The 27,849-nt window shown below is 45.9% G+C and overlaps 6 protein-coding genes across 6 annotated transcripts; 2 read left to right on the top strand and 4 right to left on the bottom strand.

Moving 5' to 3' along the window:
- Positions 1-8,020: 8,020 nt before the first annotated feature.
- On the bottom strand, positions 8,021-8,459 carry LOC134601280 (histone H2B-like). The gene has a single exon (XM_063445753.1). It carries the CDS (start codon positions 8,445-8,447, stop codon positions 8,067-8,069), a length of 381 nt encoding a protein of 126 aa, XP_063301823.1. The 5' UTR covers positions 8,448-8,459; the 3' UTR covers positions 8,021-8,066.
- Positions 8,460-8,743: 284 nt separating this feature from the next.
- LOC134601823 (histone H2A type 1-like) lies at positions 8,744-9,136 on the top strand. The gene has a single exon (XM_063446323.1). The coding sequence runs from the start codon at positions 8,744-8,746 to the stop codon at positions 9,134-9,136; it is 393 nt and encodes a 130-aa protein (XP_063302393.1).
- Positions 9,137-9,564: 428 nt separating this feature from the next.
- Positions 9,565-9,975, bottom strand: LOC134601822 (histone H3). The gene has a single exon (XM_063446322.1). It carries the CDS (start codon positions 9,973-9,975, stop codon positions 9,565-9,567), a length of 411 nt encoding a protein of 136 aa, XP_063302392.1.
- A 6,482-nt stretch (positions 9,976-16,457) lies between these two features.
- On the bottom strand, positions 16,458-16,936 carry LOC134603340 (histone H2B-like). The gene has a single exon (XM_063449203.1). It carries the CDS (start codon positions 16,919-16,921, stop codon positions 16,541-16,543), a length of 381 nt encoding a protein of 126 aa, XP_063305273.1. The 5' UTR covers positions 16,922-16,936; the 3' UTR covers positions 16,458-16,540.
- A 261-nt stretch (positions 16,937-17,197) lies between these two features.
- Positions 17,198-17,670, top strand: LOC134603341 (histone H2A type 2-C). The gene has a single exon (XM_063449204.1). It carries the CDS (start codon positions 17,207-17,209, stop codon positions 17,594-17,596), a length of 390 nt encoding a protein of 129 aa, XP_063305274.1. The 5' UTR covers positions 17,198-17,206; the 3' UTR covers positions 17,597-17,670.
- A 343-nt stretch (positions 17,671-18,013) lies between these two features.
- On the bottom strand, positions 18,014-18,512 carry LOC134603339 (histone H3-like). Its single transcript, XM_063449202.1, has one exon. The coding sequence runs from the start codon at positions 18,500-18,502 to the stop codon at positions 18,092-18,094; it is 411 nt and encodes a 136-aa protein (XP_063305272.1). The 5' UTR covers positions 18,503-18,512; the 3' UTR covers positions 18,014-18,091.
- Positions 18,513-27,849: the final 9,337 nt, after the last annotated feature.

The following is a 27,849-nucleotide window of genomic DNA, read 5'->3' as shown; positions in this document are numbered from 1 at the left end:
AAACCCCTGATACACACTGACACAGAGCAGAATAGGGACTGTTCCCCCTACATAGGGTCACTTGGCAGGTATGGATTGACACCTGTCCTCAAAACCCTTGATACACACTGACACAGAGCAGAATAGAGACTGTTCCCTGTCCACAGAGACATGATACACACTGACACAGAGTGTCCGCGTGAAATAGGGCCGTGAGTAATGACGTCACGGGTAGCCTGCCCATAGTATCGCATAGGGTGGAAGAGCTGATAGGACATCTGAAACGTATTGGGATGGAGATGCTTAATTGTTCTCCAAAATGCTTGACACCACCCCATAGTGAATCTCTGCAAACCATCAGAGGAGGAAGAATGTGGCAGCCCACTGGGATTATTCGAAAAATTTCAAATTGATGATTTTCCAGACCCTGGGGTTGACATTAGTCCAGATTTACATCTAGTGACCCATGAGGATGTTCCAGGCACTACTTGTGAAATAAAGACAGATAATAAAGTGAATGATCCTTCTCCTTGGGACTTGCACCCTGTCGTTGAACGTGGAGTAGGCAATGGCAAGAGCATGCTGTGGGTAGTCAGTGCAAACACTCTCTTCCCGGTGAATAATGAAGAGACTAACTATGATGACGTTATTTGCGTTGAAAGTAATGATGCCAGAGATCTTTTGAAACCATATGGAAGGAACGAATTGGTTAAAAGAAAGGCAAGAGACCACCTGCATATAGACAAGAATACGCATAAGAGAAAGAAGAGAACAGGTGAAAAAGAGAAGCTGCAGACTGCCTATCTGCAAATAGTTGAGTTATGTCCTGAAGATGTCCGTGTTACCACAGTGCAGACTCTGTTTGATACACTACTGAGGAGAGTCAGAGAAACCCCAGATCTTCACGTATTGGATGAGTCGGTGCGTGGAGTTGCAGAGAACGTAGATCAAGAAATATTTAAACTTTTCCTGTGTACTGACAGCAGATATAAGAATAAATACCGGATCCTCCTTTTCAATTTGAAGGACCCTAAAAATCAGATCCTGGTCCTTGGTGAAATCACCCCACAGTGTTTGGTTCTAATGAGTGCAACGTAAATGGCTGCACAGGAGCTGGCCAAGCTTTGTGTTGTTGAATTTCAGTGATTTCTTTTCTGTTGCATGTGTACAGTTGTACTGTAAAATGGGTAAAGCATGGGATATGTTTTTACATTTGTATACTAAAAATTTTAATATACGTTGAAAAAAAAAAAAAAAGGACGCATGAGCCTACAGGCATTGCGCATGAGCGTCCAGTAACGTGGCAAAAAAATTCCAAGCTCCCCAGAGGCTGTCCTAGCACCCCGGTCATACAAATATTCATTAACAGCTTTTTCTTGTTGGAGCAGGTGGTCGAACATTAGGAGTGTTGAATTCCAACGTGTAGGGCTGTCGCAAATCAAGCGCCTCACTGGCATGTTGTTTCGCCGCTGGATATCGGCAAAGTGAGCCATGGCCGTGTAGGAACGCCTGAAATGGCCACACACCTTCCTGGCCTGCTTCAGGATGTCCTGTAAGCCTGTGTACTTATGCACAAAGCGTTGTACGATCAGATTACACACATGTGCCATGCACGGCACATGTGTCAACTTGCCCAACTTCAATGCCGCTATCAAATTTTTTCCGTTGTCACACACCACTTTGCCGATATCCAGTTGCTGCGGAGTCAGCCACTTTTCCACCTGTGCGTTCAGGGCGGACAGGAGTGCTTGTCCGGTGTGACTCTCTGCTTTCAAGCAAGTCAAACCCAAGATGGCATGACACTGCCGTATCCGGGATGTGGAATAGTACCTGGGGAGCTGGGGGGGTGCCGTTGATGTGGAGCAATAAGCAGCGGCACAAGAGGACTCAGCCGAGGAGGTTATGGAAGAGGATGGAGTAGGAGGAGTAGAGGAGGTGGCAGCAGGACTGCCTGCAATTCGTGGCGGTGTCACCAACTCCTCTGCAATGCCACGCATTCCTTGCTTGTCAGCCGTCAGCAGGTTTACCCAATGCGCAGTGTAGGTGATATACCTGCCCTGACCATGCTTTGCAGACCAGGTATCAGTGGTCAGATGGACCCTTGCCCCAACACTGTGTGCCAGACATGCCATGACTTCCTTTTGCACAATCGAGTACAAGTTGGGGATTGCCTTTTGTGAAAAGAAATTCCGTCCGGGTACCTTCCACTGCGGTGTCCCAATAGCTACAAATTTTTTTAACGCCTCAGACTCCACCAGCTTGTATGGTAAAAGCTGGCGGGCTAATAGTTCGGACAAGCCAGCTGTCAGACGCTGGGCAAGGGGGTGACTTGGTGACATTGGCTTCTTACGCTCAAACATGTCCTTGACAGACACATGACTGTGGGCAGATGAGCGGGAACTGCTCAAGGCGGGAGACGGAGTGGCGGATGGTTGAGAGGGGGCAAGAAGGACAGCAGTGGTTGACGTGGCTGAAGATGCTGGACCAGGAGGAGGATGGCGGCTTAGAGTAGGCGTGCTGCTTGTACTCATGTGTTGATCCCATAGGCGTTTGTGATGTGAGATCATGTGCCTACGCAAAGCAGTTGTACCTAGGTGGGTGTTGGACCTCCCACGACTCAGTTTCCTTTGGCATAGGTTGCAAATGGCATCGCTGTTGTTAGAGGCAGACACACAAAAAAAATGCCACACTGCTGAGCTCTGCAATGACGGCATTCTGGTGGTGGACACAGCATGCGTTGATTGGCGTGCTGTCGGGCTGACCCCGGGTGCCGATGCATGCTGTCTGACTGTGCCACTAGCTCCTTGCGACGACCCCCCCCTGCTTCCAACTCGTCTCCTCCTCCTCTCTGTCTCCCCATCTGAACTTTCGCCCTGTTCTTCTTCTTGCCGAGCGGGCACCCACGTGACATCCATGGACGCATCGTCATCATCAACCGCTTCGCTTGTATCTGACAACTCACAAAAGGAAGCAGCAGCGAGTACAACATCATCATCATCACACCGTTCCTCCATGTGTTTAATGCTGAATGCCTGAGACATATCCCTGTTATCTACATCCTCTAGCAATAATGGTTGCGCATCACCGCTTGAAGACAAGTAACTGCTATTCAATCTATAACAGTGAAAAATAAATTTTGGTTTTAAAAGCACGCTATAGAGACACCAGATATGATTGGCAATGTGCACTGGAACAGTTCTGCAGAGCACACGCTGAAGGAAGGACTGACACACCCGCTTGAAGACAAGTAACTGCTATTCAATCTATAACAGTGAAAAATAAATTTTGGTTTTAAAAGCACGCTATAGAGACACCAGATATGATTGGCAATGTGCACTGGAACAGTTCTGCAGAGCACACGCTGAAGGAAGGACTGACACACCCGCTTGAAGACAAGTAACTGCTATTCAATCTATAACAGTGAAAAATAAATTTTGGTTTTAAAAGCACGCTATAGAGATACCAGATATGATTGGCAATGTGCACTGGAACAGTTCTGCAGAGCACACGCTGAAGGAAGGACTGACACACCCGCTTGAAAACAAGTAACTGCTATTCAATCTATAACAGTGAAAAATAAATTTTGGTTTTAAAAGCACGCTATAGAGACACCAGATATGATTGGCAATGTGCACTGGAGCAGTTCTGCAGAGCACACGCTGAAGGAAGGACTGACACACCCGCTTGAAGACAAGTAACTGCTATTCAATCTATAACAGTGAAAAATAAATTTTGGTTTTAAAAGCACGCTATAGAGACACCAGATATGATTGGCAATGTGCACTGGAACAGTTCTGCAGAGCACACGCTGAAGGAAGGACTGACACACCCGCTTGAAGACAAGTAACTGCTATTCAATCTATAACAGTGAAAAAAAAAATTTGGTTTTAAAAGCACGCTATAGAGACACCAGATATGATTGGCAATGTGCACTGGAACAGTTCTGCAGAGCACACGCTGAAGGAAGGACTGACACAACCGCTTGAAGACAAGTAACTGCAATTCAATCTATAACAGTGAAAAATAAATTTTGGTTTTAAAAGCACGCTATAGAGACACCAGATATGATTGGCAATGTGCACTGGAACAGTTCTGCAGAGCACACGCTGAAGGAAGGACTGATACACCCGCTTGAAGACAAGTAACTGCTATTCAATCTATAACAATGAAAAATAAATTTTGGTTTTAAAAGCACGCTATAGAGACACCAGATATGATTGGCAATGTGCACTGGAACAGTTCTGCAGAGCACACGCTGAAGGAAGGACTGACACACCCGCTTGAAGACAAGTAACTGCTATTCAATCTATAACAGTGAAAAATAAATTTTGGTTTTAAAAGCACGCTATAGAGACACCAGATATGATTGGCAATGTGCACTGGAACAGTTCGGCAGAGCACACGCTGAAGGAAGGACTGACACACCCGCTTGAAGACAAGTAACTGCTATTCATTCTATAACAGTGAAAAATAAATTTTGGTTTTAAAAGCACGCTATAGAGACACCAGATATGATTGGCAATGTGCACTGGAACAGTTCTGCAGAGCACACGCTGAAGGAAGGACTGACAAACCCGCTTGAAGACAAGTAACTGCTATTCAATCTATAACAGTGAAAAATAAAGTTTGGTTTTAAAAGCACGCTATAGAGACACCAGATATGATTGGCAACGTGCACTGGAGCAGTCCTGCAGAGCACACGCTGAAGGAAGGACTGACACACCCACTTGAAGACAAGTAACTGCTATTCAATCTATAACAGTGAAAAATAAATTTTGGTTTTAAAAGCACGCTATAGAGACACCAGATATGATTGGCAATGTGCACTGGAACAGTTCTGCAGAGCACACGCTGAAGGAAGGACTGACACACCCGCTTGAAGACAAGTAACTGCTATTCAATCTATAACAGTGAAAAATTAATTTTGGTTTTAAAAGCACGCTATAGAGACACCAGATATGATTGGCAATGTGCACTGGAACAGTTCTGCAGAGCACACGCTGAAGGAAGGACTGACACACCCGCTTGAAGACAAGTAACTGCTATTCAATCTATAACAGTGAAAAATAAATTTTGGTTTTAAAAGCACGCTATAGAGACACCAGATATGATTGGCAATGTGCACTGGAACAGTTCTGCAGAGCACACACTGAAGGAAGGACTGACACACCCGCTTGAAGACAAGTAACTGCTATTCAATCTATAACAGTGAAAAATAAATTTTGGTTTTAAAAGCACGCTATAGAGACACCAGATATGATTGGCAATGTGCACTGGAACAGTTCTGCAGAGCACACGCTGAAGGAAGGACTGACACACCCGCTTGAAGACAAGTAACTGCTATTCAATCTATAACAGTGAAAAATAAATTTTGGTTTTAAAAGCACGCTATAGAGACACCAGATATGATTGGCAATGTGCACTGGAACAGTTCTGCAGAGCACACGCTGAAGGAAGGACTGACACACCCGCTTGAAGACAAGTAACTGCTATTCAATCTATAACAGTGAAAAATAAATTTTGGTTTTAAAAGCACGCTATAGAGACACCAGATATGATTGGCAACTGTCAAAGCACGCTGGAACAGGTCTACAGAGCACACGCTGAAGTAGGCCTGACACCCAGACGCTTGCAGACAACTAACTGCTCTTCTATTACAGTGAAAAAAAAATATTTCTTTTAAATCTAAAGCTTAAGCTATTGTTAAAACAGATATGAGTGGTGGCACTGACTGTGCAAATGGGCAAGGCATCCAACCTGGCACAGAAGTTGGCAGGCAGGCAACTGATCTTCTATTACAGTGGAAACAAAATTTTGGTTGTAAAAGCACGCTATAGAGACACCAGATATGAGTGGCAACTGTCAAAGTACGCTGGCAGGGTTGTGCAGGGCACACGCTGAAGGAAGGCCTGACAGAGCCGCTTGAAGGACACTGACTGGCTGCTATTAGCTTACACTGGAAACCTTTTTTCTTTGTAAAAGCACGCTAAAGAGACACCAGATATGATTGGCAACTGTCAAAGCACGCTGGCACAGGTCTGCAGAGCACACGCTGAAGTAGGCCTGACACCCAGACGCTTGCAGACAACAAACTGATCTTCTATTACAGTGAAAAAAAATTATTTCTTTAAAATCTAAAGCTTAAGCTATTGTTAAAACAGATATGAGTGGTGGCACTGACTGTGCAAATGGGCAAGGCATCCAACCTGGCACAGAAGCTGGCAGGCAGGCTACTGCTCTTCTATTACAGTGAAAAAAAAAATGATTTCTTTAAAATCTAAAGCTTAAGCTATAGTTAAAACAGATATGAGTGGTGGCACTGGGCAAGTAGGCACAGTATCCAATGTGAACCTCACACAGAAGCTGGCAGGCAGGCAACTGCTCTTCTATTCCAGTGAAAACAAATTATTTATTTTAAATCTAAAGCTTAACCAATTGTTAAAACAGATTTGAGTGGTGGCACTGACTGTGCAAATGGGCAAGGCATCCAACCTGACACAGAAGCTGGCAGGCAGGCAACTGCTCTTCTATTACAGTGAAAACAAATTATTTATTTTAAATCTAAAGCTTAACCAATTGTTAAAACCGAAATGAGTGGTGGCACTGGGCAAGTAGGCACAGTATCCAATGTGAACCTCACACAGAAGCTGGCAGGCAGGCAACTGCTCTTCTATTACAGTGGAAACAAAATTTTGGTTGTAAAAGCACGATATAGAGACACCAGATATGAGTGGCAACTGTCAAAGTACGCTGGCAGGGTTGTGCAGGGCACACGCTGAAGGAAGGCCTGACAGAGCCGCTTGAAGGACACTGACTGGCTGCTATTAGCTTACACTGGAAACCTTTTTTCTTTGTAAAAGCACGCTAAAGAGACACCAGATATGATTGGCAACTGTCAAAGCACGCTGGCACAGGTCTGCAGAGCACACGCTGAAGTAGGCCTGACACCCAGACGCTTGCAGACAACTAACTGATCTTCTATTACAGTGAAAAAAAATGATTTCTTTAAAATCTAAAGCTTAAGCTATTGTTAAAACAGATATGAGTGGTGGCACTGACTGTGCAAATGGGCAAGGCATCCAACCTGACACAGAAGCTGGCAGGCAGGCAACTGCTCTTCTATTACAGTGAAAACAAATTATTTATTTTAAATCTAAAGCTTAACCAATTGTTAAAACAGATATGAGTGGTGGCACTGGGCAAGTAGGCACAGTATCCAATGTGAACCTCACACAGAAGCTGGCAGGCAGGCAGCTGCTCTTCTATTACAGTGAAAACAAATTATTTATTTTAAATCTAAAGCTTAACCAATTGTTAAAACAGATATGAGTGGTGGCACTGGGCAAGTGGGCACAGTATCCAATGTGAACCTCACACAGAAGCTGGCAGGCAGGCAACTGCTCTTCTATTACAGTGGAAACAAAATTTTGGTTGTAAAAGCACGCTATAGAGACACCAGATATGAGTGGCAACTGTCAAAGTACGCTGGCAGGGTTGTGCAGGGCACACGCTTAAGGAAGGCCTGACAGAGCCGCTTGAAGGACACTGACTGGCTGCTATTAGCAGTGGCGGCTCTAGACTTGGCGAGGCCTTAGGCGAGACTCATACATGGAACTTTAACGGAACCCACGGGAAGCACTAAGTGCGATCCATTGCCGCCACCTTGTGGTAATCTGTGGGATCCCCCCAGTGAAGCTGAGCAGAGAGAAGAGCATTTCCCTTGTGAGCACTTCAGGATTCATGATATTCTGATCGGAGACCAATAATGAATTGCGCGTGTTTTCAGAGCTGGGGACAGCTCATAATGTGACTATTTTGAGGCAAAAAAAGGTTTTAATGATTTTATTTAGTTAAAGCATCGTTGAACAGGCAGTTGGCAAATAGCGATTGGAGACAGACTAAGCCGTGCATGAATAGAGTAAGAGACATGATTTGTGTGTGTGACTTACTAGATAGAGAATTGGGAGACAGCATGGACACCTAATAATACTGGATGGTTTAGATGAGGAGGATTAAAGCTCTGAGACAGACCATGTGGGTGGCTCTTAAAAGAGCCTTTGTGTTAACAGAGCGGGGGAATAAGGCGATTACTTGGCGCTGGTGTACTTGGTGACAGCCTTGGTGCCCTCGGACACGGCGTGCTTTGCCAGCTCTCCGGGTAGCAGCAGGCGCACGGCGGTCTGGATCTCCCGGGAGGTGATGGTGGAGCGCTTGTTGTAGTGAGCCAGGCGCGAGGCTTCTCCTGCGATGCGCTCAAAGATATCATTAACAAAGGAGTTCATGATCCCCATGGCCTTGGAGGAGATACCGGTGTCGGGGTGGACCTGCTTCAGCACCTTGTACACGTAAATGGCATAGCTCTCCTTCCTGGTCTTCCTACGCTTCTTGCCATCTTTCTTCTGGGTCTTGGTCACGGCTTTTTTAGAGCCTTTCTTGGCGGCTGGTGCGGACTTGGCTGGATCAGGCATGATCAACGCTGATTGTTTGATAAGCAATGCTAGTCGGCTCCTCCGGCGGCTCTATTTATAGGCGGACCATGTAAATGAAGCTCTTTCGCTTTCTATGATCTGATTGGTCAATAATAGTGATGACGTAGGAAACGCATGTGTAATATTAGTTTCAGCTAATGATTGGTTCCCTGTACAACTCGTCTCTAATTGGCTGCTTGTAAAGCCATCCAATCACAGTGCAGACTGTGGTTCTATATAGCCTGTGTTAAGGGGGGAGGGCTTTCTATATTCTAGTCAAACAATCTAGAGCTAACATGTCTGGCCGCGGAAAGCAAGGAGGAAAAACCCGGGCAAAGGCCAAGACTCGCTCATCCCGAGCTGGCCTTCAGTTCCCAGTCGGCAGAGTCCACCGTCTGCTGAGGAAGGGGAGTTATGCACAGCGGGTGGTTGCCGGTGCCCCCGTCTATCTGGCTGCAGTGCTGGAGTACCTGACCGCTGAGATCCTGGAGCTGGCAGGAAATGCCGCCAGAGACAACAAGAAGACCCGCATCATTCCCCGCCATCTCCAGCTCGCTGTCCGTAACGACGAAGAGCTCAACAAACTGCTGGGAGGAGTGACTATCGCCCAGGGAGGTGTCCTGCCCAACATCCAGGCTGTGCTTCTACCCAAGAAAACCGAGAGCCACAAGTCAAACAAGAGCAAGTAAAATCATACCCAAAGGCTCTTTTAAGAGCCACCCACTATATCCAAACTGAGCTCATTCTCTACCCCACCCCCACCCTTACAAAGCACCAGCAACCCTCAGGCTTCTTTCAACAACTAAAAGCTGAAGCCTGGGAAATCAAAGTCTGTGTAGAAGACATCAGACCTCAGTCAGTTTCAATTACAAATAGTTTCGCTTTTAGGTCAATCTTTTTGAAGTACTAATGTTAAATGTGTAAAGGTAGGTGGGGCTGGAAAAATGCTCTAGAAATCATCTATAAATAATTGTAGTTTATTTTTATTTTTTTGTTCCCCAAGATCGATTACTTTTGCCTTCAGTGGCAAAAAGAGGAAGTAATTGTGCTCTTTTTAAGTTCTTGTGGGTGGCTCTTAAAAGAGCCTTTGGGGTGTTTGTGTGAGCAGGTTAAAAGCTTAAGCTCTCTCTCCTCTGATCCTACGAGCCAGCTGGATGTCTTTAGGCATGATGGTGACCCTCTTGGCGTGGATGGCGCACAGGTTGGTATCCTCAAAGAGACCCACCAGGTAAGCCTCGCTAGCCTCTTGCAGAGCCATGACGGCAGAGCTCTGGAAGCGCAGATCGGTCTTAAAATCCTGAGCGATCTCACGGACAAGGCGCTGGAAGGGCAGCTTGCGGATGAGCAGCTCGGTGGACTTCTGATAACGGCGGATCTCCCGGAGAGCCACAGTTCCCGGCCGGTAACGGTGAGGCTTCTTCACTCCGCCGGTAGCCGGGGCGCTCTTCCTGGCAGCTTTGGTGGCTAGCTGCTTGCGGGGAGCTTTGCCTCCGGTGGATTTACGTGCTGTCTGCTTAGTTCTTGCCATCCTGTCTCAATCATAGAAACAAAGAATCGAGTGAACACAAAGCGCCGCATCCTCCTAGTTATAGTATTAGGTGCACTCTGTGCGCATTTTGATTGGCCGAGATATTTAACCGATCCCAGGTTCAAAATGCGCGCCAAAATGTCCACCCTCAGTGATGTTCATAGGCAGATATATTTCCGTTTTGACAAACTGCTATTACTAGCGCTCTGCATGCTGTAATGATTCCTTGAACTGTTCAGCGGGCACGCACAGGATAGCCCAATTGGCAGGAGGGAGACTAAAGTGGCCTCCCTGACATAGCATTAGTCCTACTCCCGCCTGCGGTTTGTGTGTCAGTGGGCGTTCATTATCGTCCGGTCAGGGCACTCTGTGGATAGGCTCTTAAATCTTCTCTCATTAGCGCTTCAACCAAAAATAAGTAAAAATAAAAAGACTCCGTATAAAGGGCCACCAGGTGGCGACATTGCATTAAATATGCCATTGGACTAATCTGTTGAATTTGCAAGTGTACTTTTTGGGCAGGTCCCTATTGGTTCTGCTTACAGCAGGGTCTCAAAACTGCAAACAACAAACACTGGGGGCATCTACTTCCATTTAGAACACCGCCACACATTGTACTGGCACCTACCAACCATCCCCCCAGAAGCAGACATAATTGTGCTTTTACCTCCGTATTGCAGGCATGTGTAGGCATTGGATGTGTCTACTGGCAGCGTTTTGGGCGATACTTGGACCACAGTCTAAGCTAGTCTGAACTAATGTTCCTCCTCCCCATCGCCAGTGGTCTTTGTGCCAGTTAATGAATGTGTGACCCCGCTGCCGACATAGCTCTGACAGGAGAAGGTGGTGGCTCTTAGAAGAGCCTTTGGAATGAAGGGGGATTATTTCTTCTTGGGAGCGGCCTTTTTAGCCTTTGCAGGACTCTTGGCGGCTTTGGGCTTGGCTGCCTTTTTAGCCGGGCTCTTCACTGCCTTCTTGGGCTTGGCGGTTTTGACTTTCTTCGGGCTTTTGGTGGCCTTTTTAGCTGAGGCTGCCGGCTTCTTGGCCGCCTTCGGGCTATTTGCGGCTACCTTCTTAGCTTTAACCGGTGACTTGGTGACTTTTTTCGTGACGGGCTTCTTGACTTTAGCCGGTGCCTTTTTCTTGGCAGCCTTGTCTTTGCTTGTCTGATGCTGACCTCAAGCGATATGAGTCAGGTAAGGGGGGGTGTCCCTTATATAGGGGAGTGAATTAATTTAAGGCCCTCCCACAAATACAGGCCAAACGGCCTTAATACATATACAAAACAGTGTTGGCTACCTCATCCTCCTCGTCCACCGCCACGGTCACCGCCTTCTCAACCTATGGGTCACTTCGTATAAGCTAGGTACACATTAGCAGAGGCTTGTGAAGGCCTTTTCTCCATGCATCAGGAGTTGAGCATTTCTCCATGCATCAGGACTGCAAGAAATGCACAGCAGGCCGCAAATGTTTCTTTATTTATATGTCCCACTATTTTGTGGGGTTGAGCATTTCTCCATGCATCAGGACTGCAAGAAATGCATCGCAGGCCGCAAATGTTTATTTATTTGTATGTCCCAATATTTTGTGGGCTACCACAATAAAAAAAAAAACATAAAATACAGTGTTGGCTACCTCATCCTCCTCCTCCTCCACCGCCACAGTCACCGCCTCCTCAACCTATGGGTCACTTAGTATAAACTAGGTACACATTAGCAGAGGCTTGCGAAGGCCTTTTCTCCATGCATCAGGAGTTAGTTAAGCTCAGTTTGAACAATGAAAGAGAATACCCTGCACTCCAACCCTCTCTCAAATTGATAATTCTGTTGATCCTCCTGACAGCCATGCTTTAGATTTTGATTTATGTTCTTCCAAAGCTAAATTCAAAGATTCCATTTAGTGCTATTTAATGGCTCAGCTGTATTTTTAATTGTTATGTTATTTTAAGTGATTTCCCTATCCACATTTGTTTGCAGAGCACTTGTCCTACTCTTACTCCCATTTTACTTCCTTTTACAGCTCTCTAGCCCTTTCCAGAAGGTTTTTAGAGGCATTTTTGTGGTTAAAAGTTCGGTTCCCCATTGACTTCAATGGGGTTCGAGTTCAGGGTCAAGTTAGACACCGAACTCTGACTTTTTTTGTCAAAGTTCGACCGAACCCGCTGGACCCGAACATCCAGGTGTCTGCTCAACTCTAGTTCTGTGTATAAAAGACCAGCTTGTCCCATTAAACTTTATCATTGTCCCACCATCAAGTGTTATCTGTTGTATGGGTGGAATACGGGCTATAACACATAACAGTTGTTTCTGGGGCTTTTTGTGTTCAACTTTCTGTGTCCGGGAGATAATTAGTTTAACCGACAGCTGACAGTGATCTCCTAAACACAAAGACGCGTAGGCGGGCTTATGTTACTTTGAATGGAGACCCCTGCTGGGGGGCTGTGTATAAATTCAGTGTACCTTGCCCTAATAAAACAATTATTCTTCACCCATCACTAAGCCTCAACTAGTGTTTGGGTACGATAGCGGTATCCTTAGCAGGAGGGTATTATCACTCTGGAGCTATTCACAACTGTGAAAGGGACTACCTATGCCGAAAGTAACCCACCTTCTCGAGGGTTTACTGCCACAACCGCCACACAATCCGAGACAGTTACCCTTGGGAACAGCCCGTTCAACTTGTCCACTATTTTGCACTAACCTCCTGATTTAGAAACTGAGTGTCTGGATACTTTGTTTAACCATTCACATTGTTGTATATGTGTATACGTTATATGTTGTTTTTGACACTATGACCATAGAAACATAGAATGTGGCGGCGTATGATGAACCATCTAATTTTCTAAATACTTTCAATAGTCACTTGCCTTATCTTATAACTAGGATAGCCTTCTGCCTTATCCACGCATGCTTAAACTCCTTTACTGTGTTAACCTCTACCACTTCAGCTGGAAGGTGGTTATATGCATCCACTACCCTCTCAGTAAAGTTATACTTGCTGATATTATTTTTAAACCTTTGCCCCTCTAATTTAAGACTTTATTTATGTGACGGACCGCCTGGCACCCCGACTGGGTTCCTCTGTCAATCGCTGCTTCCTAGTAGCCTGGAGTACTATAAGAACTGCACCAGACACCATAAGCACCGTAGCCCCTTAGCCGCCGTAGCTTGGCTGGGGTCTCGCTCTCCTCCACCCACCTTAGAACCAAACCCAGGATCCAGCTTCCAGTGGGTGGACCTCTCCTACTCCAGAGAGTCTAGCAGGTATAGCTGTGTAGCTCTTACAAGAGCTAGTGATTATACCCAGTATAGCAAACAGAAGCAGGTATAGCTGTTACCTACAATCACGAAATGAAGCTGCGTGTTGAGGGTGAAGTGAACTGATTTTAATGGGACCACGCTTGACCTTTTATGACAATCCCCACGCAAGCGGCACTCCCTCCTGGACCTGAGAGTAAACCACAGTAGAAACAAATACAACATCACATTGGTTTTCAGATCCAGGACTCTCTTATACAAACTAGGTCAATCCCTCCTCTGTACCTGGGAGATAATTGAGTCAAGTACTATATTTATTGTATTTTTGTAGTTATATCCCCTGATAGCCCCGATCTGGGTGAACAACATATCCAAAAATCACCCAGATCGGTTCAGGGGTTCAGGAATTTCCTGGAAGTCATAGTTATGGCCGACAGCACGCATGGTCCCATGCCCAAAACAGTTTCATAGAATCACGGTTGAGTGTCGCTGGGGACTGTCTGGGAACCGTAAAGTTTTCACGCCCAAAATAGTTCCAGGGCATTCGCGGCTAAGTCCCCCTGAAGTCTATTCGCGGTTTTGGTCCATGCAAACAGCCGCCAGTGAGCTAGCGTACAGTTCTATAGAAAGTGCCAAACCAGGGGTAATAAAATCTGGGTGTTTACAGTCGCTGACCTAGACCATAGTCTTTTGGCAGGAGGCTGGCATGCAGGCCCCTCCAAAAGCCCATGGCGATGTTCTGTTCACCACAATGTATTTAAATGTTTCCAGACACCAGCTGATTTAGTATGAGAGAAGAGAGAGAGTTGTATTTATTGTCATAGACCTTTCATATCTATAGTTTTACTGACTACTGGTATTACACCTTCTCATGGGTAACACGGTCTCTTAGTGTCCCTTGGTCACCACTTCTCTAATCCTTCACTGGTCCTGGATTCAGCTACAGCATACAGTGATTATAGCCCTCTGGAACATTGTAAAATCCCCAATATAGTGGACAATTATTATTATTATTATTATTATTATTATTATTATTATTGCCATTTATATAGCGCCAACAGATTCCGTAGCTCTTTACAATATCATGAGAGGGGATTTAACTATAAATAGGACAATTACAAATAAACGTACAGGAACAATAGGTTGAAGAGGACCCAGCTCAATCGAGCTTACATTCTATAGGAGGTGGGGTGTAAAACAAGACCAGTTGTATTCGGTTAAAGCAAACCCTGGTGTCTTGGACATAATTAGGTCAAGACATGATAATTTATTTTGGTGCTGGACACCAAGACACATTTTTCAATGCCTTTTATATAAGCTTATTAAACACAATGGTTTTCATTCAGTTCAACATTTTAAAAATAACTGAGCACACAAGTCACGGCTTCTGTGACATACCTATACTTAAAGGCCATTATATTTAGACTGCAGAAAAACTGCAGGACAGCCACCTAAAGCTATTTAGTGTAATGAGTGTCTGTAACTGTATGCGAGACAGGATAGCAGTATGTTGTTCTATAGTGGCCTCTAGTGGTGCCTTCGGAAAATAACAATTCAGCCTTTTAACAAAAGGAGTGATACATCATTTTTGTACCAAGATTTTTATCATTTTTGCACCTTTACTAATCAATAAGTGTGTATTATTATTATTATTATTTATAATAATATACACTTCATACTGCTATCCTCTCTTTTTCCAATTCCAGGTATAGAATAAATTGTGATATTATATGAATAAATAGCAAATTGATACTCAACACATTGCAAATTGTTTTTTTTTCAACTATTTATTTATTTTTTAAATCGAAAGTTATGTTGTAGAGAACACCAGTATTTGATTTCCTATCTTATTTTGTTGTTAGAACCGATGGGAGGAAGCACCGTTGTCAGGGCTGGCGCCAGGAGTAATAATTTACAAACTGACCAATGATTCCGTTTCTGCCCCTCCCCCACGTGTTCTCAGAGGAGAGTCTGTAAGGCTTTCGTGTTGAGCGCCAAGAGAACAATGAGTGGGGTGACTTACACCCTAACCACGCCCTCTATCGCACAGCCTACTTGTTGTGCAGTTCCCCATCAGGTCGTACTCACGCTATATAAAGCCTTGCTCGGAGCTCATGTTCTTCATTCGTCTGTGATCGTCATAGAAGAGAACCATGTCTGGCAGAGGTAAAGGCGGAAAGGGACTCGGGAAAGGCGGCGCTAAGCGGCACAGGAAGGTCCTGCGTGACAACATCCAGGGCATTACCAAGCCTGCAATCCGCCGCCTGGCTCGCAGGGGAGGAGTGAAGCGTATCTCCGGCCTCATCTACGAAGAGACTCGCGGGGTGCTGAAGGTCTTCCTGGAGAATGTTATCCGAGACGCCGTCACCTACACCGAGCATGCCAAGAGGAAGACTGTGACCGCCATGGACGTAGTCTATGCCCTTAAACGCCAGGGCCGCACTCTCTATGGCTTCGGAGGTTAACCATCATCTCATCCCCCTTTCTTGTGATCTCCCATCAAAGGCCCTTTTCAGGGCCACCCACCATTTCCTAATAGAGCTGTGTCTGTCACTGCCCGCGTTGGATGCTCTGTGTGCTAGTTAAAGCCGGCTTCCTTTCTCTTTATTACATTGGCGGTCACTGTGGACAGGATAATGTTAAACTCCCGTTTATTACTGGCTCTAAGAGCCGTCATGTTAACCAGTTTTAATAAACCGCAGGACTTTATTAAGAAACCTTTCCACCCCAGCAGTGCGATGTGCAGGTCCTGCGTGCTCGAAGGCAGAACCTGAGGAAAACAAAACACGGAGTGCGGACTAATGTCGCCACCTTGTGTCAATTTGAGGAATTTCCCCTGTGAAGCTGAGCCAGAGAGAAGCGCGATTTCCCGGTGATTAGTTATTGTTCCCTGAGGACCGGTCTCCTGCCTATGGGGGCATAGTATTGGCCAGATCAAGGAGCGGTTTGTCTTTTCCGCATCCTACTCCCACGACAGCAATAAATGCATTACACGCGTTAGTTGCCAAACCTCCAAGGTGGCTACTTGGGACCCACAAGTTCCATTCACATGTCCGTAATTCCGGGACTGATGAATGGAGCAGGTTTTCTAATGACGGATTTCAGTTTAAGATCCATCTAGCAGGCGAAAGCAATTCAGACCTAGGGATACAAACAGTCTGAGCAATATGTGAGATTCACTAAACAGTGAATACTGAGAGCAGCAGAGATGATACTAGTGGGTTTATCACGAGGATTAGAGCTCTGACAGACAGTGTGGGTGGCTCTTATAAGAGCCTTTGGGTTTATAGTAAAGTAGAAGAATGCCATTACTTGGCGCTGGTGTACTTGGTGACAGCCTTGGTGCCCTCGGACACGGCGTGCTTTGCCAGCTCTCCGGGTAGCAGCAGGCGCACGGCGGTCTGGATCTCCCGGGAAGTGATGGTGGAGCGCTTGTTGTAGTGAGCCAGGCGAGAGGCTTCTCCTGCGATGCGCTCAAAGATATCATTAACAAAGGAGTTCATGATCCCCATGGCCTTGGAGGAGATACCGGTGTCGGGGTGGACCTGCTTCAGCACCTTGTACACGTAGATGGCATAGCTCTCCTTCCTGGTCTTCCTACGCTTCTTGCCATCTTTCTTCTGAGTCTTGGTCACGGCTTTCTTAGAGCCTTTCTTGGCGGCTGGTGCAGACTTGGCTGGATCAGGCATGATCTACCCTGTTTGCTGGATATACAATGACAGTCTGCGCGCTCCGTCGGCTCTATTTATAGGCATGCCATGCAAATCAAGCCCTTCCACTTCCCGTGATGGGATTGGTCAACACAGACAGGTGACATAACGATGTCATAGTTTCAGCAATTGATTGGTTCCCTGTACAGCGAGTGTCTAATTGGCTGCTTGTAAAGCCATCCAATCACAGAGCAGAGTGTGTCTATAAATAGCCCGTGTTAGGGTGGGAGGAGTCATCATTAACAGCGACATTCTACAACCAACATGTCAGGCCGAGGAAAGCAAGGAGGAAAGACCCGTGCAAAGGCGAAAACTCGCTCATCCCGAGCTGGCCTTCAGTTCCCAGTCGGCAGAGTCCATCGTCTGCTGAGGAAGGGGAATTATGCAGAGCGGGTGGGAGCCGGTGCCCCCGTCTATCTGGCTGCAGTGCTGGAGTACCTGACCGCTGAGATCCTGGAGCTGGCAGGCAATGCCGCCAGAGATAACAAGAAAACCCGCATCATTCCCCGCCATCTCCAGCTTGCTGTCCGTAACGACGAAGAGCTCAACAAACTGCTGGGAGGAGTGACTATCGCACAGGGAGGTGTCCTGCCCAACATCCAGGCTGTGCTGCTGCCCAAGAAAACCGAGAGCCACAAGTCAAAGAGCAAGTAAATCATCAAACACAGATTCTTCATACCCAAAGGCTCTTTTAAGAGCCACCCACTATTTCCTAACTGAGCTGAATGATCTTACCACTGACTCTGCACCATTAAAAAAAATAGATTTTATTTATATATATATATAATCCGTTTCAGGCTGGTTTCAACCACTGAATAAATATAAACAATGAGAAATACTGTGCAATCTAGTTGGAAGAGACGGCAGGGGGTTATTTAATAGAATTTTAAGATTCTAAACTGCAAATTTTACATTTGAATTCCGTGCTTGCTATTCTTCCCTTAGACGGTTATTCACTAAATAGCTCCAAGTCAGCTATTGCTTCCGTCCGAGTAACTGAAAGCACTCATGGCAGTTCCTGTGTTTAGGATTATATTCACACAGGTGTAAAAGGGCTACATGGAGGGGGAAGGATTTAGGCTCATTCGAGTGCAGATTTGGTGGCTCTTAAAAGAGCCTTTGTGGTGTTTGTGTGAGCAGGTTAAAAGTTTAAGCTCTCTCTCCTCGGATCCTACGGGCCAGCTGGATGTCTTTGGGCATGATGGTGACCCTCTTGGCGGGGATGGCGCACAGGTTGGTATCCTCAAAGAGACCCACCAGGTAAGCCTCACTAGCCTCTTGCAGAGCCATGACGGCAGAGCTCTGGAAGCGCAGATCAGTCTTGAAATCCTGAGCGATCTCACGGACAAGACGCTGGAAGGGCAGCTTGCGGATGAGCAGCTCAGTGGATTTCTGATAACGGCGGATCTCCCGGAGAGCCACAGTTCCCGGCCGGTAACGGTGAGGCTTCTTCACTCCGCCGGTAGCTGGAGCGCTCTTCCTGGCAGCTTTGGTGGCTAGCTGCTTGCGGGGAGCCTTGCCTCCGGTGGATTTACGGGCGGTCTGCTTAGTTCTGGCCATGTCTTCGCGATCACAGAAAGGAAAATCGAATGAATACAAAGGGCCACAGTCTTCTATTTATAGGCCGCAGGGCGCATTCTGATTGGCCCGTTCTCTGTACTCATTCTGATTGGCCCGTTCTCTGTACTCATTCTGATTGGCCCGTTTTCTTTACTCATTTTGATTCGCTGCTTTTTGTCCGCATTCTGATTGGACGACAAAATTAACTGTTCCTGAGTTCAAACTGGGCGCCAAAATTTCCATCCTCACAGATTATAGAGACGGAACTAGATCTGCTTTTATAGAAGTGGTACTATTAGCGCTCTATCCGCTGCAGTGATTCATTAAACTATTCCGCGATTAGGGAGAAGGGAGATTAAAGTGGACTCACTGACATATCATCAGTCCTACTCCTGCGTGTTTGTAGATTTGTGTCAGTGGGCGTTCATTATGGGTCCCTCTGTTTATGGCTCTTACAGCTTTGCGTTTCAGCATAAAGTGACTCCTTACAATAGGCCGCTAGATGGCGACATTGCATTAAATATGCCAGTGGAAAACACCGTTGCTTGGGGGAAATGTACTTTTATTACAAGTCTCCAAACTGAGACGGGGAGTTTCTAATCCCTTTCAGAACTCCGTCACACATTGTAATGGCACCAACAGCAACAGCTTGATAGATACTCCTAAATCTGTATTGTAGGCAGTGGATGTGTTTACAAAACTAAACCTATTTTGTACTGGCAGCGATAGCTGAACAATCTAAAGTGGAACGTCCGAGCATTCCATTCCTAATCTAAACGAATATCCCCTTCCTCAACATACAGCGTGTAAAAGCTAATACACTCAAAACCCACGATTCCCCTGTGGTCATAGCTCTGAAAGGACAAGGTGGTGGCTCTTAGAAGAGCCTTTGGGGGTTTTCTAAAAAGTAAAATACACAAGCAGTTCTTATTTCTTCTTGGGAGCTGCCTTTTTAGCCTTTGCTGGACTCTTAGCGGCTTTGGGCTTGGCTGCCTTTTTAGCCGGGCTCTTTGTTGCTTTTTTAGCCGGACTCTTCACTGCCTTCTTGGGCTTGGCGGCTTTGACTTTCTTGGGGCTCTTGGTGGCTTTTTTAGCGGAGACTGCCGGCTTCTTGGCCTTCTTCGGGGCTACCTTCTTGGCTTTAGCCGGAGACTTGGAGGCTTTCTTTGGGGCGGGCTTCTTGACTTTAGCCGGTGCCTTCTTGGGTTTTGCAGCCTTGTCTTTGCTCTCCGCCTGCTTCTTGTTGAGCTTGAAGGAGCCGGAGGCTCCGCTACCTTTGACCTGGACGAGAGTCTCTTTAGTCACCAAGCCCTTGAGAGCCAGCTTGAGGCGGCTGTTATTTTTCTCCACATCGTAACCAGCGGCGGTCAAAGCCTTCTTCAGGGCTGCCAGGGACACCCCGCTGCGCTCTTTAGAGGCGGACACAGCTTTAACAAGGAGTTCGGACACGCTGGGACCGGACGGCTTGGCGGCTTTCTTGGCGCTGGATGCCTTCTTGGGCTGCTTCTTCTTGGAGTCGATTTCAACCGCAGGAGCGGCAGCAGGAGCAGTTTCAGCCATTTCTCCTTTTCTCTGAGATCAGACGATAATAAGAATTAAACCTTGGCCTGTGCCAGTCTCTCTTATATAGCTCCAACTGACACCCGATTGGCTGTTCAGCACCATTTCTGATTGGCTCAAACTGACAGACTCAGCTCCCCGCACTCTCTCCCATCTCCTGCTTCACATCGCTCTCTGCTCTGGCTCTGTGTTTCCTGCTCTGTAAAACTTATGTTTTATGTTAAATGTGGCCACTAAAATCGAGGCATTTTCCCCTGAAATGCACGAAGACACCGCATTTGACCTTCCATAGGAATTGCTTGGCTGCTGCCTGCTAAGAGATCATAATTCACTCAGTGAAAGTTTGCAGAAACCAAATGGAGTCTGCTCGATTCATTTCAGACCTCTGACTTTATATACATTTAAAATACAATACGGTAAATGTTTTACTGCTCAATGTCATGCAAGATAAAGAAGGCCCCCCTGAGGATGTAATGTGAGGATTAAAGTGTTAGGAAGACCAGAGCAGGATAATGTGTTTCTCTTATTCTTTCACACAGTTAACACAGTCAGCAGTGATTCTTGCTGGTGCTATCTCCAACTGCCTTCATACATATTTAGTTGTCTGTTCCAGTTGTGGATAATCAATTACATTTGTATGTCTATTAAATAACATTAACCGTGTTCATCAGTTGTAATACATTTGATTGTTAGAATGGTTTCTACTCAGTGATATAAGAGGAGTAACAGGGAGGGAGCAGTGTAGCTGAAAGAGGACAAACAGCAACAATCTGTCTCTTGCCTTTTATTATAAGGAGGCCAGTAACAAGCCCCAAACCCAAAATGTTACTATTTAACAATTATTATTTTTTGGTTAGCCATTGCTTCTTTCGAATTAAACATCACTCCTTATCTCTCGTTTGATCAATCTTTTTTGTCTTCTGATTGTATGATATGCTAATTTGTTTAATCTCAGATGGTCAGATACTTGTCTCTTCTCTGTAAACTTCATGCACATTCAGTCCCCCCATTAGATTTGTAGCTCCCATAAATGTAGGATTTTTTTAGAGAGCCCCAGAAGGATAATGGTTATCACAATTTACAGGGTTAAGGCAGCAGGTTTCTCAGATTGGATGAGCTTACTCATTCTAAAATAAATACATTTAAACCGGTATATAAAATGTAACAGGGGCAGAAATGGAACCCAGATCAACATTTTACAGGGGAGTGAGGTTCCCCAATACACCACCAATGAAGCTTCAATTCAAATGTTTGAAATAAGGAATGTAATGCAATCATGTTTCATATAGTACAAGTAAATATAAACGCTCTTAAATTAATCGCATGAACAAATATTTTTGTGATGCCAACTTTACACTTAAAATTATTCAAAATTAAAAGTTATGTGCTCCCTGAATTCTGTAAACGAGATATTAATTCAGAGAAACAATGGGTTGTAGTTCAGATACAGCTAGTGGAGTTTGAGATGCATTGCCTGCAGTAAAGGATGTCGCATTTTCCTGCAAAACAAACCGATGATCAATTAAAGTGTAGGATAAGAGCATAAGACTGAACATAACTAAGAAAGGTCAGCACTACCACGTGGTCAGAATCAAGCTTTTTTCCGATGAAGTCTGGCTTTGCATGTCTGCCTCGGTCGGCTGCCGGACCCCGCCCCTATGTCTGTTGATTTTTATAGACGCTATGTTTTTTTTTTATTTTTATTAACGCTACGCCTGTTGATTTTTATTGACGCTATGTCTGTGGATTTTTACTGACGCTATGTCTGTGGATTTTCACTGACGCTAGATCTGTTGGTTGATTTTCACTGACGCTATGTCTGTTGATTTTCACTGAGTTATGTCGCTTGATTTTCACTGTCGCTATGTCTGTTGATTTTTATTAATGCCATGTCTGTTGATATTCAGTGACGCTATGTTTGTTGATTTTCACTGATGCTATGTCTGTTGATATTCACTGACGCTATGTCTGATGATTTTCACTGACGCTATGTCTGCTGGTTGATATTCACTGATGCTATGTTTGTTGATTTTTATTTACGCTATGTCTGTTGATTTTTATTGACGATACGCCTGTTGATTTTCACTGACGCTACGTCTGTTGATTTTTAGTGACGCTATGTCTGTTGGTTTTTACTGATTAGGGGGGTGCCCAAGTTTAGTCTTATCTAGGGCAGCACAAAACCAAGATACACCACTTCCTGTAGCCCCTCTAGCAGCTGGTCTGTCAGATAGGTAGCTGGGACGCTATTCATCCCGAACAGCATGACCTTTAATTGGTACAAGCCGAACGGAATGATGAAGGCTGACTTGGGGATGGCATCTGCTGTCAGGCGTATCTACCATTAACCCCGGCTCAGGCCAAGAGTGGAGACCCCGGCAGCGCTAGACAGTCGGTCAAGAAGTTTGTCCATTCAGTGCATGATGTAGGCGTCGGTAATAGTTTTGTCATAAAGCCACCTATAATCCACACAGAACTGGGTCGTTGCATCCTTTTTGGGTACCTGAACAACTGGGGATGCCCAGGGGCTGTGTGACGGCTCTATGACCCAGAGTGCCCACATTTCCTCTAGCACCTTGCGGATTTGCCCCCTAATTCCCTAACCCCCTTAACTGCCTTAATGGTGAGCAATTGTAGTGGCTCCTGATTGGGCAGAGAACAACTGGGGCTGCCACTGTAAAATAGCCTGAATCTGGGATTGTTCCTCGGGGCTCAGTTGGAGTCATATCTTCATCTGGGCAAGGTCTCTTCCGGCCTTTGCCTCAGCTAGTGGGCTAAAAAAGGGGGCTCCCTCCATTTCACTGGGAGCGATTGTTCAGGAGGATTGGGTTAACATAACTTTCAAAGATCGCCTTCATAGCTCTTTGATACAAGGGTGAAAAGGGAGTGGGGTGAGGTGGTTGCCCATAGCCGCTCTAGAGTTCCAGAGAGAGAGAGTTCATATCTCCTGCTGGTCGGGTAAACATTCTGATTGACTCACGGCTGAGATGGGCTGAAACACAGGGTTTGCTGAAATAGTTGTATGTGGGGAAAGGTGTAACAGGGAGAGAGTGAGAGGGAATATAGTCTTTTGAGACAGAGTTTCTTACACTAACAAATGCTTTATCGTCCATATAGACGCTTCCGTGTTTGGACTGGGGGCAGTTTTGAGTCAAGTCGGCGAGGACGGCAGGAAACATCCAGTTGCCTATCTAAGCCGAAAGCTGTTGCTATGAGCAGTAAGCTATGCAGCAATTGAAAAATAATGTTTAGTTCTGGAATGGGCTCTGAATAAATTTACTCCATACTTATCCGGACAAGCTTTCACCCTGATCACTGACCACAACCCGTTGGTGTGGCTTAACTGGGTCACAGGAGACAATGCAAACCTACAAACCTTTGACTTTACTATTCATTAGCGACCCGATAAGCAGAATGAGAACGCTGATGGGTTGTCCCGGCAGATCGAGCTTGTGAACTAAAGAACTTTTCCAGAACATCCCCAAGTTGACCCAAACGTGTCAAGCTGTGTCTGCCAGAGTACTGACAAGGGGGAGAGCAGCGTGACAGTGTCCTCATGTTAAAGACTAGTTTAAGTTCGAACACTCAAACTATAGACTGTAACTAGATCCCGTTCAGGTGTTAACTTGCCCTACCTCCCCGCGAGTCAGATCCATGGTTCCCCTGGTTCTCTGCCTTCCCTCTCCTGAATTCATCTTAACACTCGCTCTCTGGCAGTCGTTTCTGCGTAACATTTTGTGAACAGGCTTCAGCGGGACATAGCTGCGACCGCTGTGGAACTCTAATCAGCTATGGGTTGTCGCGGTTCCTGGTTATTTTTACCTAATGTACTGACCCGTTTACCCACGTGCCAGAAGAGCGCTTTTTGGAGAGAAGGTACCTGAAGGGGAGGAGAACAATTGCTCCCTGAGTCGGGAGGGATACTATTTACTTTGGGCACTGGAGCCACCTGACAGTTGACCAGCCAAAGCTCTGATGACTCTGGAACTCTTTTGGGCATGGACCACGTGTGCGGCCAGTCAAACCATTACCACAGTGGCATTTGGTCAATTCTCCATGGATCCATGGGTGCTATTTAGACAGATTAGGTGTTCAGAGGCAAGCTATCCTGTGGTATAGGACATGTTTGATACTGTATTGCATGAATTTTCAAGGTTTTTGTATGTTGAAACCTCTATGTTCGGGCAGTAATTGGTCTACCGGTTATATACTCAATTATACCCCAGACACAGAGATGCCTGGGTGGGTTTATGGGTCCATAAATGGAGACCCCATGCTGGAGGTCTGTGTATAAATTTTGTGTGCTTTGCCTGAATAAACCAGCATTAAGTCTCGGCTAATGCATGGGGGGGAAAGCTATGTCAGCTATAACCACTACTTCATCTGTACAGGGATATTACACTACAGGAAAGGGAATCTACCTAGACAGGTCCTGTGGTTCCCGAAATGTGCGACAGCTTTCCAAGCTCTGAAGCAAGCACTAATTATTGCCGCTGTCCTGGCTGCCACAGATCATAATAAATGTTTTATCAACCATACAGACGATTCCATGTTTGGACTGGGGGCAATTTTGAGTCAAGTTTGCAAAAATGGCGGGATGCATCCGGTTGCCTATCTAAGCTGAAAACTTTTTCCTTGAGAATTAAGCTATGCAGCAATTGAAAAATAATGCTTGATCTTGGTATGGGCTCTGAAAAAGCTTACCCCTTATTTATACAGAAAAGCCTTCACCCTGATCATCAACCACAACCCATTGGTGTGGCTCAACCAGGTAGCAGGAGACAACGCATGGTTGATGAGGTGGAATCTGGCCCCTACAACCATATGACTTCACCATTCATTATTGACCTAATAAGCAGAATGGGAAAGCCATTGGATTGTCCCGGCTGACCATGCTCGTGAACTAAACAACTTTTTTCACCGTCTGTTCACCGTCCACAGAGACCATGATACACACTGACACAGAGCAGAATAGGGACTGTTCCCCCTACATAGGGTCACTTGGCAGATATGGATTGACACCTGTCCTCAAAACCCCTGATACACACTGACATAGAGCAGAATAGGGACTGTTCCCCCTACATAGGGTCACTTGGCAGATATGGATTGACACCTGTCCTCAAAACCCCTGATACATACTGACACAGAGCAGAATAGGGACTGTTCCCTGTCCACAGAGTCCATGATACACACTGACACAGAGCAGAATAGAGACTGTTCCCTGTCCACAGAGACCATGATACACACTGACACAGAGCAGAATAGAGACTGTTCACCGTCCACAGAGACCATGATACACACTGACACAGAGCAGAATAGGGACTGTTCCCCCTACATAGGGTCACTTGGCAGATATGGATTGACACCTGTCCTCAAACCCCAGATACACACTGACACAGAGCAGAATAGAGACTGTTCCCCGTCCACAGAGACCATGATACACACTGACACAGAGCAGAATAGAGACTGTCCCCCCTACATAGGGTCACTTGGCAGGTATGGATTGACACCTGTCCTCAAAGCCCCTGATACACACTGACACAGAGCAGAATAGGGACTGTTCCTCCTACATAGGGTCACTTGGCAGATATGGATTGACACCTGTCCTCAAAACCCCTGATACACACTGACACAGAGCAGAATAGGGACTGTTCTCCCTACATATGGTCACTTGGCATATATGGATTGACACCTGTCCTCAAAACCCCTGATACACACTGACACAGAGCAGAATAGAGACTGTTCACCGTCCACAGAGACCATGATACACACTGACACAGAGCAGAATAGGGACTGTTCCCCCTACATAGGGTCACTTGGCAGATATGGATTGACACCTGTCCTCAAAACCCCTGATACACACTGACACAGAGCAGAATAGGGACTGTTCCCTGTCCACAGAGTCCATGATACACACTGACACAGAGCAGAATAGAGACTGTTCCCTGTCCACAGAGACCATGATACACACTGACACAGAGCAGAATAGAGACTGTTCACCGTCCACAGAGACCATGATACACACTGACACAGAGCAGAATAGGGACTGTTCCCCCTACATAGGGTCACTTGGCAGATATGGATTGACACCTGTCCTCAAACCCCAGATACACACTGACACAGAGCAGAATAGAGACTGTTCCCTGTCCACAGAGACCATGATACACACTGACACGGAGCAGAATAGGGACTGTTCCCCCTACATAGGGTCACTTGGCAGATATGGATTGACACCTGTCCTCAAAACCCCTGATACACACTGACACAGAGCAGAATAGAGACTGTTCACCGTCCACAGAGACCATGATACACACTGACACAGAGCAGAATAGAGACTGTTCCCCGTCCACAGAGACCATGATACACACTGACACAGAGCAGAATAGAGACTGTCCCCCCTACATAGGGTCACTTGGCAGGTATGGATTGACACCTGTCCTCAAAGCCCCTGATACACACTGACACAGAGCAGAATAGGGACTGTTCCTCCTACATAGGGTCACTTGGCAGATATGGATTGACACCTGTCCTCAAAACCCCTGATACACACTGACACAGAGCAGAATAGGGACTGTTCTCCCTATATAGGGTCACTTGGCATATATGGATTGACACCTGTCCTCAAAACCCCTGATACACACTGACACAGAGCAGAATAGAGACTGTTCCCTGTCCACAGAGTTCATGATACACACTGACACAGAGCAGAATAGAGACTGTTCACCGTCCACAGAGACCATGATACACACTGACACAGAGCAGAATAGGGACTGTTCCCCCTACATAGGGTCACTTGGCAGATATGGATTGACACCTGTCCTCAAAACCCCTGATACACACTGACACAGAGCAGAATAGAGACTGTTCCCTGTCCACAGAGACCATGATACAAACTGACACAGAGCAGAATAGAGACTGTTCACCGTCCACAGAGACCATGATACACACTGACACAGAGCAGAATTGGGACTGTTCCCCCTACATAGAGTCACTTGGCAGATATGGATTGACACCTGTCCTCAAAACCCCTGATACACACTGACACAGAGCAGAATAGGGACTGTCCCCCCTACATAGGGTCACTTGGCAGGTATGGATTGACACCTGTCCTCAAAACCCTTGATACACACTGACACAGAGCAGAATAGAGACTGTTCCCTGTCCACAGAGACCATGATACACACTGACACAGAGTGTCCGCGTGAAATAGGGCCGTGAGTAATGACGTCACGGGTAGCCTGCCCATAGTATCGCATAGGGTGGAAGAGCTGATAGGACATCTGAAACGTATTGGGATGGAGATGCTTAATTGTTCTCCAAAATGCTTGACACCACCCCATAGTGAATCTCTGCAAACTTTAATACCATCAGAGGAGGAAGAATGTGGCAGCCCACTGGGATTATTCGAAAAATTTCAAATTGATGATTTTCCAGACCCTGGGGTTGACATTGTCCAGATTTACATCTAGTGACCCATGAGGATGTTCCAGGCACTACTTGTGAAATAAAGACAGATAATAAAGTGAATGATCCTTCTCCTTGGGACTTGCACCCTGTCGTTGAACGTGGAGTAGGCAATGGCAAGAGCATGCTGTGGGTAGTCAGTGCAAACACTCTCTTCCCGGTGAATAATGAAGAGACTAACTATGATGACGTTATTTGCGTTGAAAGTAATGATGCCAGAGATCTTTTGAAACCATATGGAAGGAACGAATTGGTTAAAAGAAAGGCAAGAGACCACCTGCATATAGACAAGAATATGCATAAGAGAAAGAAGAGAACAGGTG

Source organism: Pelobates fuscus, chromosome 3, assembly GCF_036172605.1.
Source record: "Pelobates fuscus isolate aPelFus1 chromosome 3, aPelFus1.pri, whole genome shotgun sequence".
NCBI lineage: Eukaryota > Metazoa > Chordata > Amphibia > Anura > Pelobatidae > Pelobates > Pelobates fuscus.
This window is presented reverse-complemented; position numbering and strand designations above follow the sequence as displayed.

What these genes read in the sequence shown, in the direction of transcription:
- LOC134601280 (XM_063445753.1), bottom strand. Translation starts at nt 8,447, where the DNA reads ATGCCTGATCCAGCCAAGTCCGCACCAGCCGCCAAGAAAGGCTCTAAA.
- LOC134601823 (XM_063446323.1), top strand. Translation starts at nt 8,744, where the DNA reads ATGTCTGGCCGCGGAAAGCAAGGAGGAAAAACCCGGGCAAAGGCCAAG.
- LOC134601822 (XM_063446322.1), bottom strand. Translation starts at nt 9,975, where the DNA reads ATGGCAAGAACTAAGCAGACAGCACGTAAATCCACCGGAGGCAAAGCT.
- LOC134603340 (XM_063449203.1), bottom strand. Translation starts at nt 16,921, where the DNA reads ATGCCTGATCCAGCCAAGTCTGCACCAGCCGCCAAGAAAGGCTCTAAG.
- LOC134603341 (XM_063449204.1), top strand. Translation starts at nt 17,207, where the DNA reads ATGTCAGGCCGAGGAAAGCAAGGAGGAAAGACCCGTGCAAAGGCGAAA.
- LOC134603339 (XM_063449202.1), bottom strand. Translation starts at nt 18,502, where the DNA reads ATGGCCAGAACTAAGCAGACCGCCCGTAAATCCACCGGAGGCAAGGCT.